The 25818-nt window shown below is 55.2% G+C and overlaps 1 protein-coding gene and 1 long non-coding RNA gene across 2 annotated transcripts in view; one reads left to right on the top strand and one right to left on the bottom strand.

Moving 5' to 3' along the window:
• Positions 1–25818, top strand: part of LOC145530002 (uncharacterized) — a 1493464-nt gene that overhangs the window by 1293005 nt on the left and 174641 nt on the right. Inside the window, exons 156-158 of the long non-coding RNA XR_014071397.1 lie at positions 6889–7000; positions 14534–14645; positions 22196–22307. This is a non-coding gene — a long non-coding RNA (uncharacterized LOC145530002). The remainder of the gene's footprint in view (positions 1–6888; positions 7001–14533; positions 14646–22195; positions 22308–25818) is intronic.
• Positions 9051–14106, bottom strand: LOC145529841 (uncharacterized). Its single transcript, XM_081550602.1, has 3 exons — positions 10662–14106; positions 9950–10262; positions 9051–9699 (listed from the first exon to the last, which is right to left on the bottom strand). Exons 1-3 carry the CDS (start codon positions 10896–10898, stop codon positions 9068–9070), a joined length of 1182 nt encoding a protein of 393 aa, XP_081406728.1. The 5' UTR covers positions 10899–14106; the 3' UTR covers positions 9051–9067.

Consider the following 25818-nt stretch of genomic DNA (forward strand, 5'->3'; position numbering starts at 1 on the left):
CTGCTACCACAGCAGCCAAGGGCTTTAGCTCCCGAGTACCTCCCTTCCTTTGGAACTTGGGGGCCCTCTACTCCCCACTTGCACACCACAGACCTTTGCTGAGGATTGTGGGGACCCTCACTCAGTTTGCAGCACGTTGTAGCCATCCCTGTCCTCTCAATACCTCCCTTGCCACTCAGCTTGTGAGCCCCTTTGGAGCAGCGTGGCCCACCTGGCTGCAACGGAAGAGACACAGCTGACAGTGAAACAACAGCTTAGATCTGACAGCCGGAAAGCTCTGTCAAAAGGGACCTCCCTCTTCACACCGTAGAGGCTGTAGGAGCCGCCAGGCTTTCGGAACCAGTGCTGGGGCCAAAATGACCCCACAGCCGTTTTCCTTCCTGGGGAGGGTTCTGGCTCGAGTGGGAATGGCTCAAGTCTCCTAAGGTTCTGAAAGCCCACTGTGTGCAGATTCACGGTACACAGAGAGGAGAAGGTGGAGTCCTGCCCTGGAGGTGGTCACAGCTCACGGATGAGCCAGGCAGGCAGGCAGGCAGGCAGGCAGGGCATGAGAACACCTGAGCTGCCTTCATGAGTGAATGGTGTGGGAGCAGAGGAAGAGAAGCCGGTCTGCTCCCTCATGTGGTGCCCAGGGCAGGTTGTCCCCAGAGGAAACCCTTACGACGGTGAGGACTCTCACTGCTGTTTCCCAAGGGGTTCCGTCGGTGCGTGTCTTCCCCGGAGCGGTCAGGCCGTCTCTAAAGTACACTGGCCATGGGCATTGCCTCTCCTTGGAACTTCCCACGTGTTTCTCTTTTTTATGGAACAGTGATTTTTCTAGAGGGGTTCTGGGCCACAAGGTTGTTGGGTCATTTTCTAGCCTTCTGTCGTGAAGAACGCTTTCCTGGGCGTTGGGGTGGTTTGTTGTTCCAGCTCCCTTTCTTGGCTTCTTTTGGGAGCTGGTGCAACAAGAGGAGCTCAGCCTCTGCCTTCTGGCTGAGATGTCACCCTTCAAACAGCAATGCCTGCCTGGAGATAATGATGGCATTTGCCAAAAGGGCTTCGTTTGGCACATGATATCTTGAAAGGACGTACACCGTCCTGTCAGCTATCAAAGGCTAGTTCAAATGACATAAAAATGAGAACTCTCCAATGGAGTCTTACAGTAGGTGGAGAGTCCGAAAGAAACTCCTTCAGTCATTTCACTGAGAGTCATTGATTGGGGACACCAAGAATATAGGAAGGAATGCAGAAAGAAAAGATGAAATTGTGTTCAGGATCGGGGGGAGGGATGAACAGGGCGTGCTTGCCTTGAATCCAGGCTTTGTTGGGGGGTGGGGCATAAAGATCAAACGGGTCTGAAACCACAAAGTGGTGATGGTAACACAGTATCACCAGAGTTACACAACAGTGTTCCCAAATTGCAACAATGATGAAAAAGTTTACTCATCCCAACTTAACCAACAAAAATACAGGAAACCATACAAAAAATAAAACATCACCAGAAAGGTGGAAACAAACCAAATGCAAAGCAGTTCAGGGGAAAGGAACTCCATGTCCCCTGGGGGCAGACCGAGTTGACAGCGTCCACGGTGAGCCGACAGGGATGGAGGCGGCAGAGCCGACCGCTCCCCTGGACGTGGTGTTTCCGGCAAGGGCTCTGGGTCTCTGTCCAGAGCGGGGGCTCGTTCTTCCTGCAGGGGTGGGTGAGTCATCGTCGGCGTCTGGGTGTTGCGCGGGAGCCAGGGCAGGCTCTCCCTGCCGAGGCGGTGACTCCTCCTCTGCCTCGGGTTCTCCTGCCAAAGCCCGAGCAGGTACAGGTGCACGTGGAGGTGGAGGTTCTGGCTGAGGGGGTGGGACATCAGTGCCTGGGGCTGGGGGTCCTGCAGGCACGGAGATCCGATCTGCCCGGTGTGCTGGCCAGAACCCAGCTGGCCTGGTGTCTCTGCGAGGGCAAGTCTCGGTTCTCCATCTGCCCTCGGTGGATCCCTGGGTCCTGCACCTGGAGCCACCACCTCTGTAGGGACAGGTCTGGGAAGTGGAGCCTGGTTCCAGTTGGAGGCCAGTGCTAGAGCTGGGGGAGAAGCAAAGTTTGCCCACAGGCCAGCCTTGGCATGTGCGTATCCTGGGACAGAAAGCTTCCAAGAGATTCCCAAAGAATACCCAGGGTCGGATGTCTTTTGGGACTGAAGTGTGCAAGATGGGGGTGGGGGTGTGAGGCCAGCGCTTGCTGCAGGCCCAGCAGCATCTTTCGGGGACTCGTCCCTGTGTAGCTCAGCATCCCCTCCCCACACACTCCCGTGCACCAGCCCCAGCGTCCTCACCTCTGTGCTCTGGCGTGCTGGGCTCCAGGTCCTCCTGCTGCCTCAGAGGCTGGGGTTCTCGGGACTCTGGGTCAGAGCCGGGTGTGCTGAGCTCCGTGGCAGCCTCAGACTGAGCCGCCGGGTGTATCCTGTGTGGTGTCTCGGCAGCAGGCCTTCCCCGCCTCCGCTTCGCCCCCGGTGGGGCTGATGCCTCCGTGGGCACGCTCACCTGGAGCCTGCACTGGGCCTCAGGGGCGGGGGGGTGGTGCTCCGACCCCTCCCTCCGGGAGGTGGACGGGGTGTCCCCGTCCTCGGCCTCATCACGTGGGAAGCTCTGCAACGACAGTGACCGTCAGCCAGCCATGCTGGGACTTTTCCGAGCTGGGCCTGGCCAGTGGAGCCGCTGCTTCTGCCTGCTCGAACTTCTCTTCCCAGAAGCGTCAGAGACGTGTGTCTGCTCAGATCCCCACCCGGGACGAAAGAGACCCACCTGAGGGTGTGAGGCCAGCCTGGGCGGCCGGCGCTGCCCGCACTCTCCCCATCCCAGCCAGCCTGCTCTCCCCTGGGGTGTGGACACAACTTGCCCGCAGGCTTCTGACCCCACATCCGCCTGGGCTTCCTTGAGGGAGACACACCCCGAGAAACCCGCATCCACACACACAGGCAAAGGACCCGGTGTTTCCGGGTGGCATGGGAGAGGTGGGCTGGCCCGGCCTGGGGCTCCCCGTGTTACCTTTCTGTTTCTCCGGGCAAAGGGCCAGAGGCCTCTCGGGGGTGCCCTGAGCCAACGTCGACAGGGTGCCCACGCACACTGCCTGTGAGCTCTCCTGAGGCCCCGGCCTCTGGGCAGGGGCAAACAGCAGAACATCCTGGCAGCAAGTGATCTGGCTGGGGGCTCCTCTCCGCTCTGGAGGCCTGGATACCCGGGTTGCGGGTTCTGTTGGGTTCTGTTGCCGGCAGGTGACATCATTTCCTGGGGTTCGTGCTGAAGTCCCTTCCCCAAAACTTCCCAAGGGAATCTCTGGGTTTCTGACTGCTCAACCACCCCCCTTAGGCCATGTGCAGGCACAGTGACAGCCACACAGCCCAGCCCACAGCCCTGGGGAGGCCTGGGTACAGCCAGGGCCTGAGCTCCGAGGACCCCGCTGCTCTCAGACCAGGCTCCTTCTTCTCATAAGTGGTGTGGCCCTGGACAAGCGTATGCCCCTCAGGGTTTCCCCAGTCTCTCCATCTGCAGAGTGGGGGTCATTCTCCCATCTGCTTCCTAGGTCTGTCGGCCTACGAGCAGCTCCATGCCTTTCCACCTGGGGCCGATATCACGTGGAGCTTGTGCGCTGAGACTTCAGAAAGAAAGACTCCATCCAGGGCTGACACAGCACAGAATGGGGCAGAACGAGGCCTGGATGCGCCGTGGTACCCAGGAAAAGGCACTCCCCCTCCTGAGTGTTTTGAGACCCCGCATCCAAGTTGGAGGCGCGAAAGGAAGACTCGAAGGTCTCCCTCTCTTATAGAAAAGAGTAGCCAACTTTCTGGTCCTCTGTTTCCATTGAGATTCTGTTCAAGTGTCCCAGCTCGGCTTCTGCGGGTGGCTGAGCTTCTAATGGCTCCCTGCGTTCTTGTCTTTTCCTCTCCAAACCTTCCGTCCTTTTCCCCCTTCTGGGGTGGATGGGCGCTGTCATTGCTTCTACCTTCGAGACAGATTGATGAAACGTCTGGACCGTCGACTCCTTTCCTCTCTTTGTTTCCGTGTCTCTCTCTGTCTGTGTCCCTCTCTTTTCCCTTCTCGATTCAGTCTGTGTCTTCCTCTTTCTCTCTCGTGTGTGGATGGATGGATGCTAGGAATGCACATGTATATGATTAGATGAGGGTTATGTTTTAGGGATAGGTTAGAGGGAGAGAAAGGCTTTAGGTCGGAGTTGGTCATGGGGGAAGGGTCAAGGGTGGTGGTGGTGTTTCTTGGAATCTGAGTGCTGTGCGTTCTTCGTCTCTTTCCATATGAACCCCTTCTCAGATACACCACTTGCAAGGAGTCTCTCATGTTCCGTTTCCTATCTTTTGCATTTCTGAATGCTTAGCTTCTCTGTTGTGAAGAGGTTCCATTGGATGGAAACCCATTGGCGTACTTCGTTTTCCTCTTTCCCTTACTTGAAGAGACCCATTTCTACCTCGGCCCAGCAAATGGCAAGGAGACTCTGATGTTAAGGAGCCTTTGACCTACGCTTCTTTCTAGCTATCTCATGACATCAGTCTTTAGGGTGAGGTTTTTCCCCGATATTGAGGTGGTGTGAGATCAAAACCAATAGCATTCTTCAGATGTAGCTGTCTGGTTTTCCCATGGACATTTATTGAAGAGGCTTTCTTGTTCCCATTTGGATATTCTCCCCTTTTGTGTCAGAGATGAGTTGACCATGGATGCCGGGGTTTGTTTCTGGACCCTCAACTTTATTCCATCGATCTGGATCTGTGTGTGTTGTTGTATTCCCAATAGCATACTGTCCTGCTGCTGCCACTGCGCCTAAGTCACTTCAGTCGTGTCTGACTCTGCGCGACCCCATGGCCTGCAGCCTACCAGGCTCCTCCGTCCAGGGCGTTTTCCAGGCAAGAGTACTCGAGTGGGTCGCCATCGCCTTCTCCGATACTCTCCTGAGGATCCTAGTTTGGTCGTCTAATTTCCTTTCACACAACCTTGGATGTCCGTATCGGGGCTTTTTCGTCGGATTGTATTGACAATTTAGGCTCTTTTCTGTTTCCGTACCCCTTTTGCAATTCTTTGTTCGGTGCGAAAATGCATTGGCATTTTGGGAGGAATAGCATCGAAGCTGTGGATTGCCTTGTGGGGCTGTGACATCATTTTCCCAATAGGAATTCTTTCAAGCCCTGAGCACAGCTTCTCTTTCCAGTGGTTGGTGTGGGCTTGATCTTCCTTCTTCCATCTCTCGCCGTTTTGTGAGAACAGGTCCTTCCTTCCCTTCTGGGTTAGATGGACTCGTGGGTATCACTTCAGTGAATGGCATTGTCAGTGGGGGTGATAATTCCCTTCTCATTGGAAGACTTTGCTGTGAGTATTAGAAATGCAAGTGATTTCTCTTCCCCTTCCTCCCTGTCCATCTCTCAGAGCCACCGGGAAACAGAGGCCTCATCCAGGGTCACACAGGCCTGAGGGAGTGCAACTAGACTGTTGTTTCTTCAGGCCCTCAGTGCTGGACATCATCCGGGATACTCTGTGTGTGTCTTCCTCAGTCTGCTGTCCCTTCAGACCTTTCCCTAGTTTTCACAGGCTTGTCGTGTTGGTGTTCTTTGTCTGTTTGGAGACACATCCTTGAGAAGCTTTGTGTTTCCACTCATTCGTCTCGCGATGTATGACCTGTCTTTTGCTTTTGTAATGAGGTCTTTCCCACAGTAGATATCTTTGATTTTGCAAAGTCCACTGTATTCTCTGGGTTGTTTTGTGGGCTGCCTTTTTGTTTTGTGTGTGAAGACTCAAAGCACATGTCCGGTTTCTGCTCATTGTTCTTCTAGATTTGTGACAAATTTTCATGGAAACTTTGTCTAGGCATAACTGGAAGTGAACTCGGTGTAAGGTGTCAAGTCTCCATCTCCATTCATGTCATGCCCTGCAGTTTCCAATTCCCTGTTCCTGAGTGGTTTTGGAGACCTTGTGGGAAGTTTGGTTGCATCGGAGTTTGCGTTTCCACCTTGAGTAGATTCACACTGTTCTGCCCTCAGGGACACTGTCAAGGGGGAGTGAGGAGCAGCCTGCACTTCCAGCAGTGACCACACGGTGGGGCGAGTGCTGCTCTCCCCTCTGGGAGCCCCAGGCCACAGGCATCCCAGTGAGGAGCCAGCTCTGTGCTCAGCTGAAAGGAGTTAGTCTCTCAGGAGCCTCTGAGCCCTTGCCTTTGGATCACCCAGGGTGGGCATTTGCTGTGACAGAAAAAATTGCCCTGAATTCCATGGACGGAAGAGCCTGGCTGTGTAGAGTTCGTGAGTTGCCGTGAATCAGACACAACTGAGGACACAAAAATTCAATAGACTAAAACACTTTTTGGGGGTGGGGGGAGTGAAAGGGGGTGATGTGGGGTTTTTTGTCTTATATAATAGCCGAGGGAAATCTAGTTTAAACCTAAATTCACATAGATGGGAAAGGTATAGCTCTCCGTCACCCTATTAAAAAAAAAAAAAAAACGTCTTAACTTTTCTGAAAGCTTATTTAGTAGCTTCCTTGAGCAGTTCATTCTGAAGGATTTTTTTTTTTTTTCTTTGACATTGGCCTCATTAAAAAGTACGGTTTGCCTTTACTGGATAATTTTGTTCATTGGTTTGTTAGGGAATCTTGGTAATATTTGAGTTTCCTGGGGAGTATGGTCACATGACCTGGCCCTGGCCAATCGGTGCTTTCCACCTCCCTGGCCACTGTGATTGGCTCCGGACTGGGGCAGTGCCCAATCGGGGCCCAGAGCCGGGCCTCACGTTGGAAGCCAGGGGAAGACGAGCTCTCGTCCTGCTGGGGTAGGGGAAGGGGTGGGGCCGGGGGAGGGCAGGCTCCAGCAGTGGGAGGGGCTTGAGGTCCGCCTGCGGCAGTTGGTGACCTTCCTGCTCTCCTCAGGGCAGAGCCGCCGGCCTGAGAATGAGGGCGCTGCTGAGCCCAGGGGCTGAGATGGCCCGCTGCTGCTGTGGTCCCAGAGCTCCACCCGAGACCTGAGGGAGGCCGTCTGCCCGTGAGTCCTCTCCCGCTTGTCTGTCAGCTTGTTTGAACCATGCTGGGTTTTCTGCCCAGCTGGCTAAGGGGAGTCCCTGGAAATGCAAGGGTGTGGGTTTTGGCAGACTTCAGGGAAGACATGCCAGATGAGCCTGGGAGACTCCAGCTTAATCTGGATTCAGGAGATATCTCTTCGGGCCAGCTAGTAATTGTAGGATAAGCCTAATGAGTCTTCACAGGATGAAGAGAGTAACGTGCCAAGGTAGCAATCGATGTCCTCATTCGAGAGGATGAAGCTGGTGCTCAGAGAAGGGGGGAACTTGGCCAGAGCAAGGAGGTGTGCACCCAGACAGAACCCCCAGATCCGGCCATTTGAGCTCAGGGAGGCCACTGGTGTGGCTTGTCCCTGTGGCAGGGGCCGAGGCACGCAGCCCACCGTGATTCCTGCGGGGGCCTGACTTGGGAAGTGCCATCTGGTAGCTTTGAGACTCACCAAACCAAATTGCACTGGAGAGAGGAAGGACACCTTCCTTCATCCACCCCCCACCCCCGCCGGATTCCCACATACCCTGACCCCTTTCTCTTGATTTCGGAGCCATTTCCAGAGTCCCGCTCATATGACCTCATTCGAAGTGCACTGTGGACGAGCTGCCATCTGCAGCTGCTACCACAGCAGCCAAGTTCTTTAGCTCCCGAGTACCTCCCTTCCTTTGGAACTTGGGGGCCCTCTACTCCCCACTTGCACACCACAGACCTTTGCTGAGGATTGTGGGGACCCTCACTCAGTTTGCAGCACGTTGTAGCCATCCCTGTCCTCTCAATACCTCCCTTGCCACTCAGCTTGTGAGCCCCTTTGGAGCAGCGTGGCCCACCTGGCTGCAACGGAAGAGACACAGCTGACAGTGAAACAACAGCTTAGATCTGACAGCCGGAAAGCTCTGTCAAAAGGGACCTCCCTCTTCACACCATAGAGGCTGTAGGAGCCGCCAGGCTTTCGGAACCAGTGCTGGGGCCAAAATGACCCCACAGCCGTTTTCCTTCCTGGGGAGGGTTCTGGCTCGAGTGGGAATGGCTCAAGTCTCCTAAGGTTCTGAAAGCCCACTGTGTGCAGATTCACAGTACACAGAGAGGAGAAGGTGGAGTCCTGCCCTGGAGGTGGTCACAGCTCACGGATGAGCCAGGCAGGCAGGCAGGCAGGCAGGCAGGCAGGGCATGAGAACACCTGAGCTGCCTTCATGAGTGAATGGTGTGGGAGCAGAGGAAGAGAAGCCGGTCTGCTCCCTCATGTGGTGCCCAGGGCAGGTTGTCCCCAGAGGAAACCCTTACGACGGTGAGGACTCTCACTGCTGTTTCCCAAGGGGTTCCGTCGGTGCGTGTCTTCCCCGGAGCGGTCAGGCCGTCTCTAAAGTACACTGGCCATGGGCATTGCCTCTCCTTGGAACTTCCCACGTGTTTCTCTTTTTTATGGAACAGTGATTTTTCTAGAGGGGTTCTGGGCCACAAGGTTGTTGGGTCATTTTCTAGCCTTCTGTCGTGAAGAACGCTTTCCTGGGCGTTGGGGTGGTTTGTTGTTCCAGCTCCCTTTCTTGGCTTCTTTTGGGAGCTGGTGCAACAAGAGGAGCTCAGCCTCTGCCTTCTGGCTGAGATGTCACCCTTCAAACAGCAATGCCTGCCTGGAGATAATGATGGCATTTGCCAAAAGGGCTTCGTTTGGCACATGATATCTTGAAAGGACGTACACCGTCCTGTCAGCTATCAAAGGCTAGTTCAAATGACATAAAAATGAGAACTCTCCAATGGAGTCTTACAGTAGGTGGAGAGTCCGAAAGAAACTCCTTCAGTCATTTCACTGAGAGTCATTGATTGGGGACACCAAGAATATAGGAAGGAATGCAGAAAGAAAAGATGAAATTGTGTTCAGGATCGGGGGGAGGGATGAACAGGGCGTGCTTGCCTTGAATCCAGGCTTTGTTGGGGGGTGGGGCATAAAGATCAAACGGGTCTGAAACCACAAAGTGGTGATGGTAACACAGTATCACCAGAGTTACACAACAGTGTTCCCAAATTGCAACAATGATGAAAAAGTTTACTCATCCCAACTTAACCAACAAAAATACAGGAAACCATACAAAAAATAAAACATCACCAGAAAGGTGGAAACAAACCAAATGCAAAGCAGTTCAGGGGAAAGGAACTCCATGTCCCCTGGGGGCAGACCGAGTTGACAGCGTCCACGGTGAGCCGACAGGGATGGAGGCGGCAGAGCCGACCGCTCCCCTGGACGTGGTGTTTCCGGCAAGGGCTCTGGGTCTCTGTCCAGAGCGGGGGCTCGTTCTTCCTGCAGGGGTGGGTGAGTCATCGTCGGCGTCTGGGTGTTGCGCGGGAGCCAGGGCAGTCTCTCCCTGCTGAGGCGGTGACTCCTCCTCTGCCTCGGGTTCTCCTGCCAAAGCCCGAGCAGGTACAGGTGCACGTGGAGGTGGAGGTTCTGGCTGAGGGGGTGGGACATCAGTGCCTGGGGCTGGGGGTCCTGCAGGCACGGAGATCCGATCTGCCCGGTGTGCTGGCCAGAACCCAGCTGGCCTGGTGTCTCTGCGAGGGCAAGTCTCGGTTCTCCATCTGCCCTCGGTGGATCCCTGGGTCCTGCACCTGGAGCCACCACCTCTGTAGGGACAGGTCTGGGAAGTGGAGCCTGGTTCCAGTTGGAGGCCAGTGCTAGAGCTGGGGGAGAAGCAAAGTTTGCCCACAGGCCAGCCTTGGCATGTGCGTATCCCGGGACAGAAAGCTTCCAAGAGATTCCCAAAGAATACCCAGGGTCGGATGTCTTTTGGGACTGAAGTGTGCAAGATGGGGGTGCGGGTGTGAGGCCAGCGCTTGCTGCAGGCCCAGCAGCATCTTTCGGGGACTCGTCCCTGTGTAGCTCAGCACCCCCTCCCCACAAACTCCCGTGCACCAGCCCCAGCGTCCTCACCTCTGTGCTCTGGCGTGCTGGGCTCCAGGTCCTCCTGCTGCCTCAGAGGCTGGGGTTCTCGGGACTCTGGGTCGGAGCCGGGTGTGCTCTGCTCCGTGGCAGCCTCAGACTGGGCCGCCGGGTGTATCCTGTGTGGTGTCTCGGCAGCAGGCCTTCCCCGCCTCCGCTTCGCCCCCGGTGGGGCTGATGCCTCCGTGGGCACGCTCACCTGGAGCCTGCACTGGGCCTCAGGGGCGGGGGGGTGGTGCTCTGACCCCTCCCTCCGGGAGGTGGACGGGGTGTCCCCGTCCTCGGCCTCATCACGTGGGAAGCTCTGCAACGACAGTGACCATCAGCCAGCCATGCTAGGACTTTTCCGAGCTGGGCCTGGCCAGTGGAGCCGCTGTTTCTGCCTGCTCGAACTTCTCTTCCCAGAAGGGTCAGAGACGTGTGTCTGCTCAGATCCCCACCCGGGAGGAAAGAGACCCACCTGAGGGTGTGAGGCCAGCCTGGGCGGCCGGCGCTGCCCGCACTCTCCCCATCCCAGCCAGCCTGCTCTCCCCTGGGGTGTGGACACAACTTGCCCGCAGGCTTCTGACCCCACATCCGCCTGGGCTTCCTTGAGGGAGACACACCCCGAGAAACCCGCATCCACACACACAGGCAAAGGACCCGGTGTTTCCGGGTGGCATGGGAGAGGTGGCCTGGCCCGGCCTGGGGCTCCCCGTGTTACCTTTCTGTTTCTCCGGGCAAAGGGCCAGAGGCCTCTCGGGGGTGCCCTGAGCCAACGTCGACAGGGTGCCCACGCACACTGCCTGTGAGCTCTCCTGAGGCCCTGGCCTCTGGGCAGGGGCAAACAGCAGAATATCCTGGCAGCAAGTGATCTGGCTGGGGGCTCCTCTCCGCTCTGGAGGCCTGGATACACGGGTTGCGGGTTCTGTTGGGTTCTGTTGCCGGCAGGTGACATCATTTCCTGGGGTTCGTGCTGAGGTCCCTTCCCCAAAACTTCCCAAGGGAATCTCTGGGTTTCTGACTGCTCGACCACCCCCCTTAGGCCATGTGCAGGCACAGTGACAGCCACACAGCCCAGCCCACAGCCCTGGGGAGGCCTGGGTACAGCCAGGGCCTGAGCTCCGAGGACCCCGCTGCTCTCAGACCAGGCTCCTTCTTCTCATAAGTGGTGTGGCCCTGGACAAGCGTATGCCCCTCAGGGTTTCCCCAGTCTCTCCATCTGCAGAGTGGGGGTCATTCTCCCATCTGCTTCCTAGGTCTGTCGGCCTACGAGCAGCTCCATGCCTTTCCACCTGGGGCCGATATCACGTGGAGCTTGTGCGCTGAGACTTCAGAAAGAAAGACTCCATCCAGGGCTGACACAGCACAGAATGGGGCAGAACGAGGCCTGGATGCGCCGTGGTACCCAGGAAAAGGCACTCCCCCTCCTGAGTGTTTTGAGACCCCGCATCCAAGTTGGAGGCGCGAAAGGAAGACTCGAAGGTCTCCCTCTCTTATAGAAAAGAGTAGCCAAATTTCTGGTCCTCTGTTTCCATTGAGATTCTGTTCAAGTGTCCCAGCTCGGCTTCTGCGGGTGGCTGAGCTTCTAATGGCTCCCTGCGTTCTTGTCTTTTCCTCTCCAAACCTTCCGTCCTTTTCCCCCTTCTGGGGTGGATGGGCGCTGTCATTGCTTCTACCTTCGAGACAGATTGATGAAACGTCTGGACCGTCGACTCCTTTCCTCTCTTTGGTTCCGTGTCTCTCTCTGTCTGTGTCCCTCTCTTTTCCCTTCTCGATTCAGTCTGTGTCTTCCTCTTTCTCTCTCGTGTGTGGATGGATGGATGCTAGGAATGCACATGTATATGATTAGATGAGGGTTATGTTTTAGGGATAGGTTAGAGGGAGAGAAAGGCTTTAGGTCGGAGTTGGTCATGGGGGAAGGGTCAAGGGTGGTGGTGGTGTTTCTTGGAATCTGAGTGCTGTGCGTTCTTCGTCTCTTTCCATATGAACCCCTTCTCAGATACACCACTTGCAAGGAGTCTCTCATGTTCCGTTTCCTATCTTTTGCATTTCTGAATGCTTAGCTTCTCTGTTGTGAAGAGGTTCCATTGGATGGAAACCCATTGGCGTACTTCGTTTTCCTCTTTCCCTTACTTGAAGAGACCCATTTCTACCTCGGCCCAGCAAATGGCAAGGAGACTCTGATGTTAAGGAGCCTTTGACCTACGCTTCTTTCTAGCTATCTCATGACATCAGTCTTTAGGGTGAGGATTTTCCCCGATATTGAGGTGGTGTGAGATCAAAACCAATAGCATTCTTCAGATGTAGCTGTCTGGTTTTCCCATGGACATTTATTGAAGAGGCTTTCTTGTTCCCATTTGGATATTCTCCCCTTTTGTGTCAGAGATGAGTTGACCATGGATGCCGGGGTTTGTTTCTGGACCCTCAACTTTATTCCATCGATCTGGATCTGTGTGTGTTGTTGTATTCCCAATAGCATACTGTCCTGCTGCTGCCACTGCGCCTAAGTCACTTCAGTCGTGTCTGACTCTGCGCGACCCCATGGCCTGCAGCCTACCAGGCTCCTCCGTCCAGGGCGTTTTCCAGGCAAGAGTACTCGAGTGGGTCGCCATCGCCTTCTCCGATACTCTCCTGAGGATCCTAGTTTGGTCGTCTAATTTCCTTTCACACAACCTTGGATGTCCGTATCGGGGCTTTTTCGTCGGATTGTATTGACAATTTAGGCTCTTTTCTGTTTCCGTACCCCTTTTGCAATTCTTTGTTCGGTGCGAAAATGCATTGGCATTTTGGGAGGAATAGCATCGAAGCTGTGGATTGCCTTGTGGGGCTGTGACATCATTTTCCCAATAGGAATTCTTTCAAGCCCTGAGCACAGCTTCTCTTTCCAGTGGTTGGTGTGGGCTTGATCTTCCTTCTTCCATCTCTCGCCGTTTTGTGAGAACAGGTCCTTCCTTCCCTTCTGGGTTAGATGGACTCGTGGGTATCACTTCAGTGAATGGCATTGTCAGTGGGGGTGATAATTCCCTTCTCATTGGAAGACTTTGCTGTGAGTATTAGAAATGCAAGTGATTTCTCTTCCCCTTCCTCCCTGTCCATCTCTCAGAGCCACCGGGAAACAGAGGCCTCATCCAGGGTCACACAGGCCTGAGGGAGTGCAACTAGACTGTTGTTTCTTCAGGCCCTCAGTGCTGGACATCATCCGGGATACTCTGTGTGTGTCTTCCTCAGTCTGCTGTCCCTTCAGACCTTTCCCTAGTTTTCACAGGCTTGTCGTGTTGGTGTTCTTTGTCTGTTTGGAGACACATCCTTGAGAAGCTTTGTGTTTCCACTCATTCGTCTCGCGATGTATGACCTGTCTTTTGCTTTTGTAATGAGGTCTTTCCCACAGTAGATATCTTTGATTTTGCAAAGTCCACTGTATTCTCTGGGTTGTTTTGTGGGCTGCCTTTTTGTTTTGTGTGTGAAGACTCAAAGCACATGTCCGGTTTCTGCTCATTGTTCTTCTAGATTTGTGACAAATTTTCATGGAAACTTTGTCTAGGCATAACTGGAAGTGAACTCGGTGTAAGGTGTCAAGTCTCCATCTCCATTCATGTCATGCCCTGCAGTTTCCAATTCCCTGTTCCTGAGTGGTTTTGGAGACCTTGTGGGAAGTTTGGTTGCATCGGAGTTTGCGTTTCCACCTTGAGTAGATTCACACTGTTCTGCCCTCAGGGACACTGTCAAGGGGGAGTGAGGAGCAGCCTGCACTTCCAGCAGTGACCACACGGTGGGGCGAGTGCTGCTCTCCCCTCTGGGAGCCCCAGGCCACAGGCATCCCAGTGAGGAGCCAGCTCTGTGCTCAGCTGAAAGGAGTTAGTCTCTCAGGAGCCTCTGAGCCCTTGCCTTTGGATCACCCAGGGTGGGCATTTGCTGTGACAGAAAAAATTGCCCTGAATTCCATGGACGGAAGAGCCTGGCTGTGTAGAGTTCGTGAGTTGCCGTGAATCAGACACAACTGAGGACACAAAAATTCAATAGACTAAAACACTTTTTGGGGGTGGGGGGAGTGAAAGGGGGTGATGTGGGGTTTTTTGTCTTATATAATAGCCGAGGGAAATCTAGTTTAAACCTAAATTCACATAGATGGGAAAGGTATAGCTCTCCGTCACCCTATTAAAAAAAAAAAAAAACGTCTTAACTTTTCTGAAAGCTTATTTAGTAGCTTCCTTGAGCAGTTCATTCTGAAGGATTTTTTTTTTTTTTCTTTGACATTGGCCTCATTAAAAAGTACGGTTTGCCTTTACTGGATAATTTTGTTCATTGGTTTGTTAGGGAATCTTGGTAATATTTGAGTTTCCTGGGGAGTATGGTCACATGACCTGGCCCTGGCCAATCGGTGCTTTCCACCTCCCTGGCCACTGTGATTGGCTCCGGACTGGGGCAGTGCCCAATCGGGGCCCAGAGCCGGGCCTCACGTTGGAAGCCAGGGGAAGACGAGCTCTCGTCCTGCTGGGGTAGGGGAAGGGGTGGGGCCGGGGGAGGGCAGGCTCCAGCAGTGGGAGGGGCTTGAGGTCCGCCTGCGGCAGTTGGTGACCTTCCTGCTCTCCTCAGGGCAGAGCCGCCGGCCTGAGAATGAGGGCGCTGCTGAGCCCAGGGGCTGAGATGGCCCGCTGCTGCTGTGGTCCCAGAGCTCCACCCGAGACCTGAGGGAGGCCGTCTGCCCGTGAGTCCTCTCCCGCTTGTCTGTCAGCTTGTTTGAACCATGCTGGGTTTTCTGCCCAGCTGGCTAAGGGGAGTCCCTGGAAATGCAAGGGTGTGGGTTTTGGCAGACTTCAGGGAAGACATGCCAGATGAGCCTGGGAGACTCCAGCTTAATCTGGATTCAGGAGATATCTCTTCGGGCCAGCTAGTAATTGTAGGATAAGCCTAATGAGTCTTCACAGGATGAAGAGAGTAACGTGCCAAGGTAGCAATCGATGTCCTCATTCGAGAGGATGAAGCTGGTGCTCAGAGAAGGGGGGAACTTGGCCAGAGCAAGGAGGTGTGCACCCAGACAGAACCCCCAGATCCGGCCATTTGAGCTCAGGGAGGCCACTGGTGTGGCTTGTCCCTGTGGCAGGGGCCGAGGCACGCAGCCCACCGTGATTCCTGCGGGGGCCTGACTTGGGAAGTGCCATCTGGTAGCTTTGAGACTCACCAAACCAAATTGCACTGGAGAGAGGAAGGACACCTTCCTTCATCCACCCCCCACCCCCGCCGGATTCCCACATACCCTGACCCCTTTCTCTTGATTTCGGAGCCATTTCCAGAGTCCCGCTCATATGACCTCATTCGAAGTGCACTGTGGACGAGCTGCCATCTGCAGCTGCTACCACAGCAGCCAAGTTCTTTAGCTCCCGAGTACCTCCCTTCCTTTGGAACTTGGGGGCCCTCTACTCCCCACTTGCACACCACAGACCTTTGCTGAGGATTGTGGGGACCCTCACTCAGTTTGCAGCACGTTGTAGCCATCCCTGTCCTCTCAATACCTCCCTTGCCACTCAGCTTGTGAGCCCCTTTGGAGCAGCGTGGCCCACCTGGCTGCAACGGAAGAGACACAGCTGACAGTGAAACAACAGCTTAGATCTGACAGCCGGAAAGCTCTGTCAAAAGGGACCTCCCTCTTCACACCATAGAGGCTGTAGGAGCCGCCAGGCTTTCGGAACCAGTGCTGGGGCCAAAATGACCCCACAGCCGTTTTCCTTCCTGGGGAGGGTTCTGGCTCGAGTGGGAATGGCTCAAGTCTCCTAAGGTTCTGAAAGCCCACTGTGTGCAGATTCACAGTACACAGAGAGGAGAAGGTGGAGTCCTGCCCTGGAGGTGGTCACAGCTCACGGATGAGCCAGGCAGGCAGGCAGGCAGGCAGGCAGGCAGGGCATGAGAACACCTGAGCTGCCTTCATGAGTGAATGGTGTGGGAGCAGAGGAAGAGAAGCCGGTCTGCTCCCTCATGTGGTGCCCAGGGCAGGTTGTCCCCAGAGGAAACCCTTACGACGGTGAGGACTCTCACTGCTGTTTCCCAAGGGGTTCCGTCGGTGCGTGTCTTCCCCGGAGCGGTCAGGCCGTCTCTAAAGTACACTGGCCATGGGCATTGCCTCTCCTTGGAACTTCCCACGTGTTTCTCTTTTTTATGGAACAGTGATTTTTCTAGAGGGGTTCTGGGCCACAAGGTTGTTGGGTCATTTTCTAGCCTTCTGTCGTGAAGAACGCTTTCCTGGGCGTTGGGGTGGTTTGTTGTTCCAGCTCCCTTTCTTGGCTTCTTTTGGGAGCTGGTGCAACAAGAGGAGCTCAGCCTCTGCCTTCTGGCTGAGATGTCACCCTTCAAACAGCAATGCCTGCCTGGAGATAATGATGGCATTTGCCAAAAGGGCTTCGTTTGGCACATGATATCTTGAAAGGACGTACACCGTCCTGTCAGCTATCAAAGGCTAGTTCAAATGACATAAAAATGAGAACTCTCCAATGGAGTCTTACAGTAGGTGGAGAGTCCGAAAGAAACTCCTTCAGTCATTTCACTGAGAGTCATTGATTGGGGACACCAAGAATATAGGAAGGAATGCAGAAAGAAAAGATGAAATTGTGTTCAGGATCGGGGGGAGGGATGAACAGGGCGTGCTTGCCTTGAATCCAGGCTTTGTTGGGGGGTGGGGCATAAAGATCAAACGGGTCTGAAACCACAAAGTGGTGATGGTAACACAGTATCACCAGAGTTACACAACAGTGTTCCCAAATTGCAACAATGATGAAAAAGTTTACTAACTTAACCAACAAGTTCCCAACTTAACCAACAAAAATACAGGAAACCATACAAAAAATAAAACATCACCAGAAAGGTGGAAACAAACCAAATGCAAAGCAGTTCAGGGGAAAGGAACTCCATGTCCCCTGGGGGCAGACCGAGTTGACAGCGTCCACGGTGAGCCGACAGGGATGGAGGCGGCAGAGCCGACCGCTCCCCTGGACGTGGTGTTTCCGGCAAGGGCTCTGGGTCTCGGTCCAGAGCGGGGTCTCGTTCTTCCTGCAGGGGTGGGTGAGTCATCGTCGGCGTCTGGGTGTTGCACGGGAGCCAGGGCAGGCTCTCCCTGCCGAGGCGGTGACTCCTCCTCTGCCTCGGGTTCTCCTGCCAAAGCCCGAGCAGGTACAGGTGCACGTGGAGGTGGAGGTTCTGGCTGAGGGGGTGGGACATCAGTGCCTGGGGCTGGGGGTCCTGCAGGCACGGAGATCCGATCTGCCCGGTGTGCTGGCCAGAACCCAGCTGGCCTGGTGTCTCTGCGAGGGCAAGTCTCGGTTCTCCATCTGCCCTCGGTGGATCCCTGGGTCCTGCACCTGGAGCCACCACCTCTGTAGGGACAGGTCTGGGAAGTGGAGCCTGGTTCCAGTTGGAGGCCAGTGCTAGAGCTGGGGGAGAAGCAAAGTTTGCCCACAGGCCAGCCTTGGCATGTGCGTATCCCGGGACAGAAAGCTTCCAAGAGATTCCCAAAGAATACCCAGGGTCGGATGTCTTTTGGGACTGAAGTGTGCAAGAAGGGGGTGGGGGTGTGAGGCCAGCGCTTGCTGCAGGCCCAGCAGCATCTTTCGGGGACTCGTCCCTGTGTAGCTCAGCACCCCCTCCCCACACACTCCCGTGCACCAGCCCCAGCGTCCTCACCTCTGTGCTCTGGCGTGCTGGGCTCCAGGTCCTCCTGCTGCCTCAGAGGCTGGGGTTCTCGGGACTCTGGGTCGGAGCCGGGTGTGCTGAGCTCCGTGGCAGCCTCAGACTGGGCCGCCGGGTGTATCCTGTGTGGTGTCTCGGCAGCAGGCCTTCCCCGCCTCCGCTTCGCCCCCGGTGGGGCTGATGCCTCCGTGGGCACGCTCACCTGGAGCCTGCACTGGGCCTCAGGGGCGGGGGGGTGGTGCTCCGACCCCTCCCTCCGGGAGGTGGACGGGGTGTCCCCGTCCTCGGCCTCATCACGTGGGAAGCTCTGCAACGACAGTGACCGTCAGCCAGCCATGCTGGGACTTTTCCGAGCTGGGCCTGGCCAGTGGAGCCGCTGCTTCTGCCTGCTCGAACTTCTCTTCCCAGAAGGGTCAGAGACGTGTGTCTGCTCAGATCCCCACCCGGGACGAAAGAGACCCACCTGAGGGTGTGAGGCCAGCCTGGGCGGCCGGCGCTGCCCGCACTCTCCCCATCCCAGCCAGCCTGCTCTCCCCTGGGGTGTGGACACAACTTGCCCGCAGGCTTCTGACCCCACATCCGCCTGGGCTTCCTTGAGGGAGACACACCCCGAGAAACCCGCATCCACACACACAGGCAAAGGACCCGGTGTTTCCGGGTGGCATGGGAGAGGTGGGCTGGCCCGGCCTGGGGCTCCCCGTGTTACCTTTCTGTTTCTCCGGGCAAAGGGCCAGAGGCCTCTCGGGGGTGCCCTGAGCCAACGTCGACAGGGTGCCCACGCACACTGCCTGTGAGCTCTCCTGAGGCCCCGGCCTCTGGGCAGGGGCAAACAGCAGAACATCCTGGCAGCAAGTGATCTGGCTGGGGGCTCCTCTCCGCTCTGGAGGCCTGGATACACGGGTTGCGGGTTCTGTTGGGTTCTGTTGCCGGCAGGTGACATCATTTCCTGGGGTTCGTGCTGAGGTCCCTTCCCCAAAACTTCCCAAGGGAATCTCTGGGTTTCTGACTGCTCGACCACCCCCCTTAGGCCATGTGCAGGCACAGTGACAGCCACACAGCCCAGCCCACAGCCCTGGGGAGGCCTGGGTGCAGCCAGGGCCTGAGCTCCGAGGACCCCGCTGCTCTCAGACCAGGCTCCTTCTTCTCATAAGTGGTGTGGCCCTGGACAAGCGTATGCCCCTCAGGGTTTCCCCAGTCTCTCCATCTGCAGAGTGGGGGTCATTCTCCCATCTGCTTCCTAGGTCTGTCGGCCTACGAGCAGCTCCATGCCTTTCCACCTGGGGCCGATATCACGTGGAGCTTGTGCGCTGAGACTTCAGAAAGAAAGACTCCATCCAGGGCTGACACAGCACAGAATGGGGCAGAACGAGGCCTGGATGCGCCGTGGTACCCAGGAAAAGGCACTCCCCCTCCTGAGTGTTTTGAGACCCCGCATCCAAGTTGGAGGCGCGAAAGGAAGACTCGAAGGTCTCCCTCTCTTATAGAAAAGAGTAGCCAACTTTCTGGTCCTCTGTTTCCATTGAGATTCTGTTCAAGTGTCCCAGCTCGGCTTCTGCGGGTGGCTGAGCTTCTAATGGCTCCCTGCGTTCTTGTCTTTTCCTCTCCAAACCTTCCGTCCTTTTCCCCCTTCTGGGGTGGATGGGCGCTGTCATTGCTTCTACCTTCGAGACAGATTGATGAAAAGTCTGGACCGTCGACTCCTTTCCTCTCTTTGGTTCCGTGTCTCTCTCTGTCTGTGTCCCTCTCTTTTCCCTTCTCGATTCAGTCTGTGTCTTCCTCTTTCTCTCTCGTGTGTGGATGGATGGATGCTAGGAATGCACATGTATATGATTAGATGAGGGTTATGTTTTAGGGATAGGTTAGAGGGAGAGAAAGGCTTTAGGTCGGAGTTGGTCATGGGGGAAGGGTCAAGGGTGGTGGTGGTGTTTCTTGGAATCTGAGTGCTGTGCATTCTTCGTCTCTTTCCATATGAACCCCTTCTCAGATACACCACTTGCAAGGAGTCTCTCATGTTCCGTTTCCCATCTTTTGCATTTCTGAATGCTTAGCTTCTCTGTTGTGAAGAGGTTCCATTGGATGGAAACCCATTGGCGTACTTCGTTTTCCTCTTTCCCTTACTTGAAGAGACCCATTTCTACCTCCGCCCAGCAAATGGCAAGGAGACTCTGATGTTAAGGAGCCTTTGACCTACGCTTCTTTCTAGCTGTCTCATGACATCAGTCTTTAGGGTGAGGTTTTCCCCCGATATTGAGGTGGTGTGAGATCAAAACCAATAGCGTTCTTCAGATGTAGCTGTCTGGTTTTCCCATGGACATTTATTGAAGAGGCTTTCTTGTTCCCATTTGGATATTCTCCCCTTTTGTGTCAGAGATGAGTTGACCATGGATGCCGGGGTTTGTTTCTGGACCCTCAACTTTATTCCATCGATCTGGATCTGTGTGTTGTTGTTGTATTCCCAATAGCATACTGTCCTGCTGCTGCCGCTGCGCCTAAGTCACTTCAGTCGTGTCTGACTCTGCGCGACCCCATGGCCTGCAGCCTACCAGGCTCCTCCGTCCAGGGCGTTTTCCAGGCAAGAGTACTCGAGTGGGTCGCCATCGCCTTCTCCGATACTCTCCTGAGGATCCTAGTTTGGTCGTCTAATTTCCTTTCACACAACCTTGGATGTCCGTATCGGGGCTTTTTCGTCGGATTGTATTGACAATTTAGGCTCTTTTCTGTTTCTGTACCCCTTTTGCAATTCTTTGTTCGGTGCGAAAATGCATTGGCATTTTGGGAGGAATAGCATCGAAGCTGTGGATTGCCTTGTGGGGCTGTGACATCATTTTCCCAATAGGAATTCTTTCAAGCCCTGAGCACAGCTTCTCTTTCCAGTGCTTGGTGTGGGCTTGATCTTCCTTCTTCCATCTCTCGCCGTTTTGTGAGAACAGGTCCTTCCTTCCCTTCTGGGTTAGATGGACTCGTGGGTATCACTTCAGTGAATGGCATTGTCAGTGGGGGTGATAATTCCCTTCTCATTGGAAGACTTTGCTGTGAGTATTAGAAATGCAAGTGATTTCTCTTCCCCTTCCTCCCTGTCCATCTCTCAGAGCCACCGGGAAACAGAGGCCTCATCCAGGGTCACACAGGCCTGAGGGAGTGCAACTAGACTGTTGTTTCTTCAGGCCCTCAGTGCTGGACATCATCCGGGATACTCTGTGTGTGTCTTCCTCAGTCTGCTGTCCCTTCAGACCTTTCCCTAGTTTTCACAGGCTTGTCGTGTTGGTGTTCTTTGTCTGTTTGGAGACACATCCTTGAGAAGCTTTGTGTTTCCACTCATTCGTCTCGCGATGTATGACCTGTCTTTTGCTTTTGTAATGAGGTCTTTCCCACAGTAGATATCTTTGATTTTGCAAAGTCCACTGTATTCTCTGGGTTGTTTTGTGGGCTGCCTTTTTGTTTTGTGTGTGAAGACTCAAAGCACGTGTCCGGTTTCTGCTCATTGTTCTTCTAGATTTGTGACAAGTTTTCATGGAAACTTTGTCTAGGGATAACTGGAAGTGAACTCGGTGTAAGGTGTCAAGTCTCCATCTCCATTCATGTCATGCCCTGCAGTTTCCAATTCCCTGTTCCTGAGTGGTTTTGGAGACCTTGTGGGAAGTTTGGTTGCATCGGAGTTTGCGTTTCCACCTTGAGTAGATTCACACTGTTCTGCCCTCAGGGACACTGTCAAGGGGGAGTGAGGAGCAGCCTGCACTTCCAGCAGTGACCACACGGTGGGGCGAGTGCTGCTCTCCCCTCTGGGAGCCCCAGGCCACAGGCATCCCAGTGAGGAGCCAGCTCTGTGCTCAGCTGAAAGGAGTTAGTCTCTCAGGAGCTTCTGAGCCCTTGCCTTTGGATCACCCAGGGTGGGCATTTGCTGTGACAGAAAAAAATTGCCCTGAATTCCATGGACGGAAGAGCCTGGCTGTGTAGAGTTCGTGAGTTGCCGAGAATCAGACACAACTGAGGACACAAAAATTCAATAGACTAAAACACTTTTTGGGGGTGGGGGGAGTGAAAGGGGGTGATGTGGGGTTTTTTGTCTTATATAATAGCCGAGGGAAATCTAGTTTAAACCTAAATTCACATAGATGGGAAAGGTATAGCTCTCCGTCACCCTATTAAAACAAAAAAAAAACGTCTTAACTTTTCTGAAAGCTTATTTAGTAGCTTCCTTGAGCAGTTCATTGTGAAGGATTTTTTTTTTTTTTTCTGTGACATTGGCCTCATTAAAAAGTACGGTTTGCCGTTACTGGATAATTTTGTTCATTGGTTTGTTAGGGAATCTTGGTAATATTTGAGTTTCCTGTTGAGTATGGTCACATGACCTGGCCCTGGCCAATCGGTGCGTTCCACCTCCCTGGCCACTGTGATTGGCTCTGGACTGGGGCAGTGCCCAATCGGGGCCCGGGGCCGGGCCTCACGTTGGAAGCCAGGGGAAGACGAGCTCTCGTTCTGCTGGGGTAGGGGAAGGGGTGGGGCCGGGGGAGGTCAGGCTCCAGCAGTGGGAGGGGCTTGAGGTCCGCCTGCGGCAGTTGGTGACCTTCCTGCTCCCCTCAGGGCAGAGCCGCCGGCCTGAGAATGAGGGCGCTGCTGAGCCCAGGGGCTGGGATGGCCCGCTGCTGCTGTGGTCCCAGAGCTCCACCCGAGACCTGAGGGAGGCCGTCTGCCCGTGAGTCCTCTCCCGCTTGTCTGTCAGCTTGTTTGAACCATGCTGGGTTTTCTGCCCAGCTGGCTAAGGGGAGTCCCTGGAAATGCAAGGGTGTGGGTTTTGGCAGACTTCAGGGAAGACATGCCAGATGAGCCTGGGAGACTCCAGCTTAATCTGGATTCAGGAGATATCTCTTCGGGCCAGCTAGTAATTGTAGGATAAGCCTAATGAGTCTTCACAGGATGAAGAGAGTAACGTGCCAAGGTAGCAATCGATGTCCTCATTCGAGAGGATGAAGCTGGTGCTCAGGGAAGGGGGGAACTTGGCCAGAGCAAGGAGGTGAGCACCCAGACAGAACCCCCAGATCCGGCCATTTGAGCACAGGGAGGTCACTGGTGTGGCTTGTCCCTGTGGCAGGGGCCGAGGCACGCAGCCCACCCTGATTCCTGCGGGGGCCTGACTTGGGAAGTGCCATCTGGTAGCTTTGAGACTCACCAAACCAAATTGCACTGGAGAGAGGAAGGACACCTTCCTTCATCCACCCCCCACCCCCGCCGGATTCCCACATACCCTGACCCCTTTCTCTTGATTTCGGAGCCATTTCCAGAGTCCCGCTCATATGACCTCATTCGAAGTGCACTGTGGACGAGCTGCCATCTGCAGCTGCTACCACAGCAGCCAAGGGCTTTAGCTCCCGAGTACCTCCCTTCCTTTGGAACTTGGGGGCCCTCTACTCCCCACTTGCACACCACAGACCTTTGCTGAGGATTGTGGGGACCCTCACTCAGTTTGCAGCACGTTGTAGCCATCCCTGTCCTCTCAATACCTCCCTTGCCACTCAGCTTGTGAGCCCCTTTGGAGCAGCGTGGCCCACCTGGCTGCAACGGAAGAGACACAGCTGACAGTGAAACAACAGCTTAGATCTGACAGCCGGAAAGCTCTGTCAAAAGGGACCTCCCTCTTCACACCGTAGAGGCTGTAGGAGCCGCCAGGCTTTCGGAACCAGTGCTGGGGCCAAAATGACCCCACAGCCGTTTTCCTTCCTGGGGAGGGTTCTGGCTCGAGTGGGAATGGCTCAAGTCTCCTAAGGTTCTGAAAGCCCACTGTGTGCAGATTCACGGTACACAGAGAGGAGAAGGTGGAGTCCTGCCCTGGAGGTGGTCACAGCTCACGGATGAGCCAGGCAGGCAGGCAGGCAGGCAGGCAGGGCATGAGAACACCTGAGCTGCCTTCATGAGTGAATGGTGTGGGAGCAGAGGAAGAGAAGCCGGTCTGCTCCCTCATGTGGTGCCCAGGGCAGGTTGTCCCCAGAGGAAACCCTTACGACGGTGAGGACTCTCACTGCTGTTTCCCAAGGGGTTCCGTCGGTGCGTGTCTTCCCCGGAGCGGTCAGGCTGTCTCTAAAGTACACTGGCCATGGGCATTGCCTCTCCTTGGAACTTCCCACGTGTTTCTCTTTTTTATGGAACAGTGATTTTTCTAGAGGGGTTCTGGGCCACAAGGTTGTTGGGTCATTTTCTAGCCTTCTGTCGTGAAGAACGCTTTCCTGGGCGTTGGGGTGGTTTGTTGTTCCAGCTCCCTTTCTTGGCTTCTTTTGGGAGCTGGTGCAACAAGAGGAGCTCAGCCTCTGCCTTCTGGCTGAGATGTCACCCTTCAAACAGCAATGCCTGCCTGGAGATAATGATGGCATTTGCCAAAAGGGCTTCGTTTGGCACATGATATCTTGAAAGGACGTACACCGTCCTGTCAGCTATCAAAGGCTAGTTCAAATGACATAAAAATGAGAACTCTCCAATGGAGTCTTACAGTAGGTGGAGAGTCCGAAAGAAACTCCTTCAGTCATTTCACTGAGAGTCATTGATTGGGGACACCAAGAATATAGGAAGGAATGCAGAAAGAAAAGATGAAATTGTGTTCAGGATCGGGGGGAGGGATGAACAGCGCGAGCTTGCCTTGAATCCAGGCTTTGTTGGGGGGTGGGGCATAAAGATCAAACGGGTCTGAAACCACAAAGTGGTGATGGTAACACAGTATCACCAGAGTTACACAACAGTGTTCCCAAATTGCAACAATGATGAAAAAGTTTACTAACTTAACCAACAAGTTCCCAACTTAACCAACAAAAATACAGGAAACCATACAAAAAATAAAACATCACCAGAAAGGTGGAAACAAACCAAATGCAAAGCAGTTCAGGGGAAAGGAACTCCATGTCCCCTGGGGGCAGACCGAGTTGACAGCGTCCACGGTGAGCCGACAGGGATGGAGGCGGCAGAGCCGACCGCTCCCCTGGATGTGGTGTTTCCGGCAAGGGCTCTGGGTCTCTGTCCAGAGCGGGGGCTCGTTCTTCCTGCAGGGGTGGGTGAGTCATCGTCGGCGTCTGGGTGTTGCGCGGGAGCCAGGGCAGGCTCTCCCTGCCGAGGCGGTGACTCCTCCTCTGCCTCGGGTTCTCCTGCCAAAGCCCGAGCAGGTACAGGTGCACGTGGAGGTGGAGGTTCTGGCTGAGGGGGTGGGACATCAGTGCCTGGGGCTGGGGGTCCTGCAGGCACGGAGATCCGATCTGCCCGGTGTGCTGGCCAGAACCCAGCTGGCCTGGTGTCTCTGCGAGGGCAAGTCTCGGTTCTCCATCTGCCCTCGGTGGATCCCTGGGTCCTGCACCTGGAGCCACCACCTCTGTAGGGACAGGTCTGGGAAGTGGAGCCTGGTTCCAGTTGGAGGCCAGTGCTAGAGCTGGGGGAGAAGCAAAGTTTGCCCACAGGCCAGCCTTGGCATGTGCGTATCCCGGGACAGAAAGCTTCCAAGAGATTCCCAAAGAATACCCAGGGTCGGATGTCTTTTGGGACTGAAGTGTGCAAGAAGGGGGTGGGGGTGTGAGGCCAGCGCTTGCTGCAGGCCCAGCAGCATCTTTCGGGGACTCGTCCCTGTGTAGCTCAGCACCCCCTCCCCACACACTCCCGTGCACCAGCCCCAGCGTCCTCACCTCTGTGCTCTGGCGTGCTGGGCTCCAGGTCCTCCTGCTGCCTCAGAGGCTGGGGTTCTCGGGACTCTGGGTCGGAGCCGGGTGTGCTGAGCTCCGTGGCAGCCTCAGACTGGGCCGCCGGGTGTATCCTGTGTGGTGTCTCGGCAGCAGGCCTTCCCCGCCTCCGCTTCGCCCCCGGTGGGGCTGATGCCTCCGTGGGCACGCTCACCTGGAGCCTGCACTGGGCCTCAGGGGCGGGGGGGTGGTGCTCCGACCCCTCCCTCCGGGAGGTGGACGGGGTGTCCCCGTCCTCGGCCTCATCACGTGGGAAGCTCTGCAACGACAGTGACCGTCAGCCAGCCATGCTGGGACTTTTCCGAGCTGGGCCTGGCCAGTGGAGCCGCTGCTTCTGCCTGCTCGAACTTCTCTTCCCAGAAGGGTCAGAGACGTGTGTCTGCTCAGATCCCCACCCGGGACGAAAGAGACCCACCTGAGGGTGTGAGGCCAGCCTGGGCGGCCGGCGCTGCCCGCACTCTCCCCATCCCAGCCAGCCTGCTCTCCCCTGGGGTGTGG

The sequence above is a fragment of the Giraffa tippelskirchi genome, chromosome 12 (genome assembly GCF_054371585.1).
Source record: "Giraffa tippelskirchi isolate mGirTip1 chromosome 12, T2T-mGirTip1v1.2.pri, whole genome shotgun sequence".
In the NCBI taxonomy this organism is placed as follows: Eukaryota; Metazoa; Chordata; class Mammalia; order Artiodactyla; family Giraffidae; genus Giraffa; species Giraffa tippelskirchi.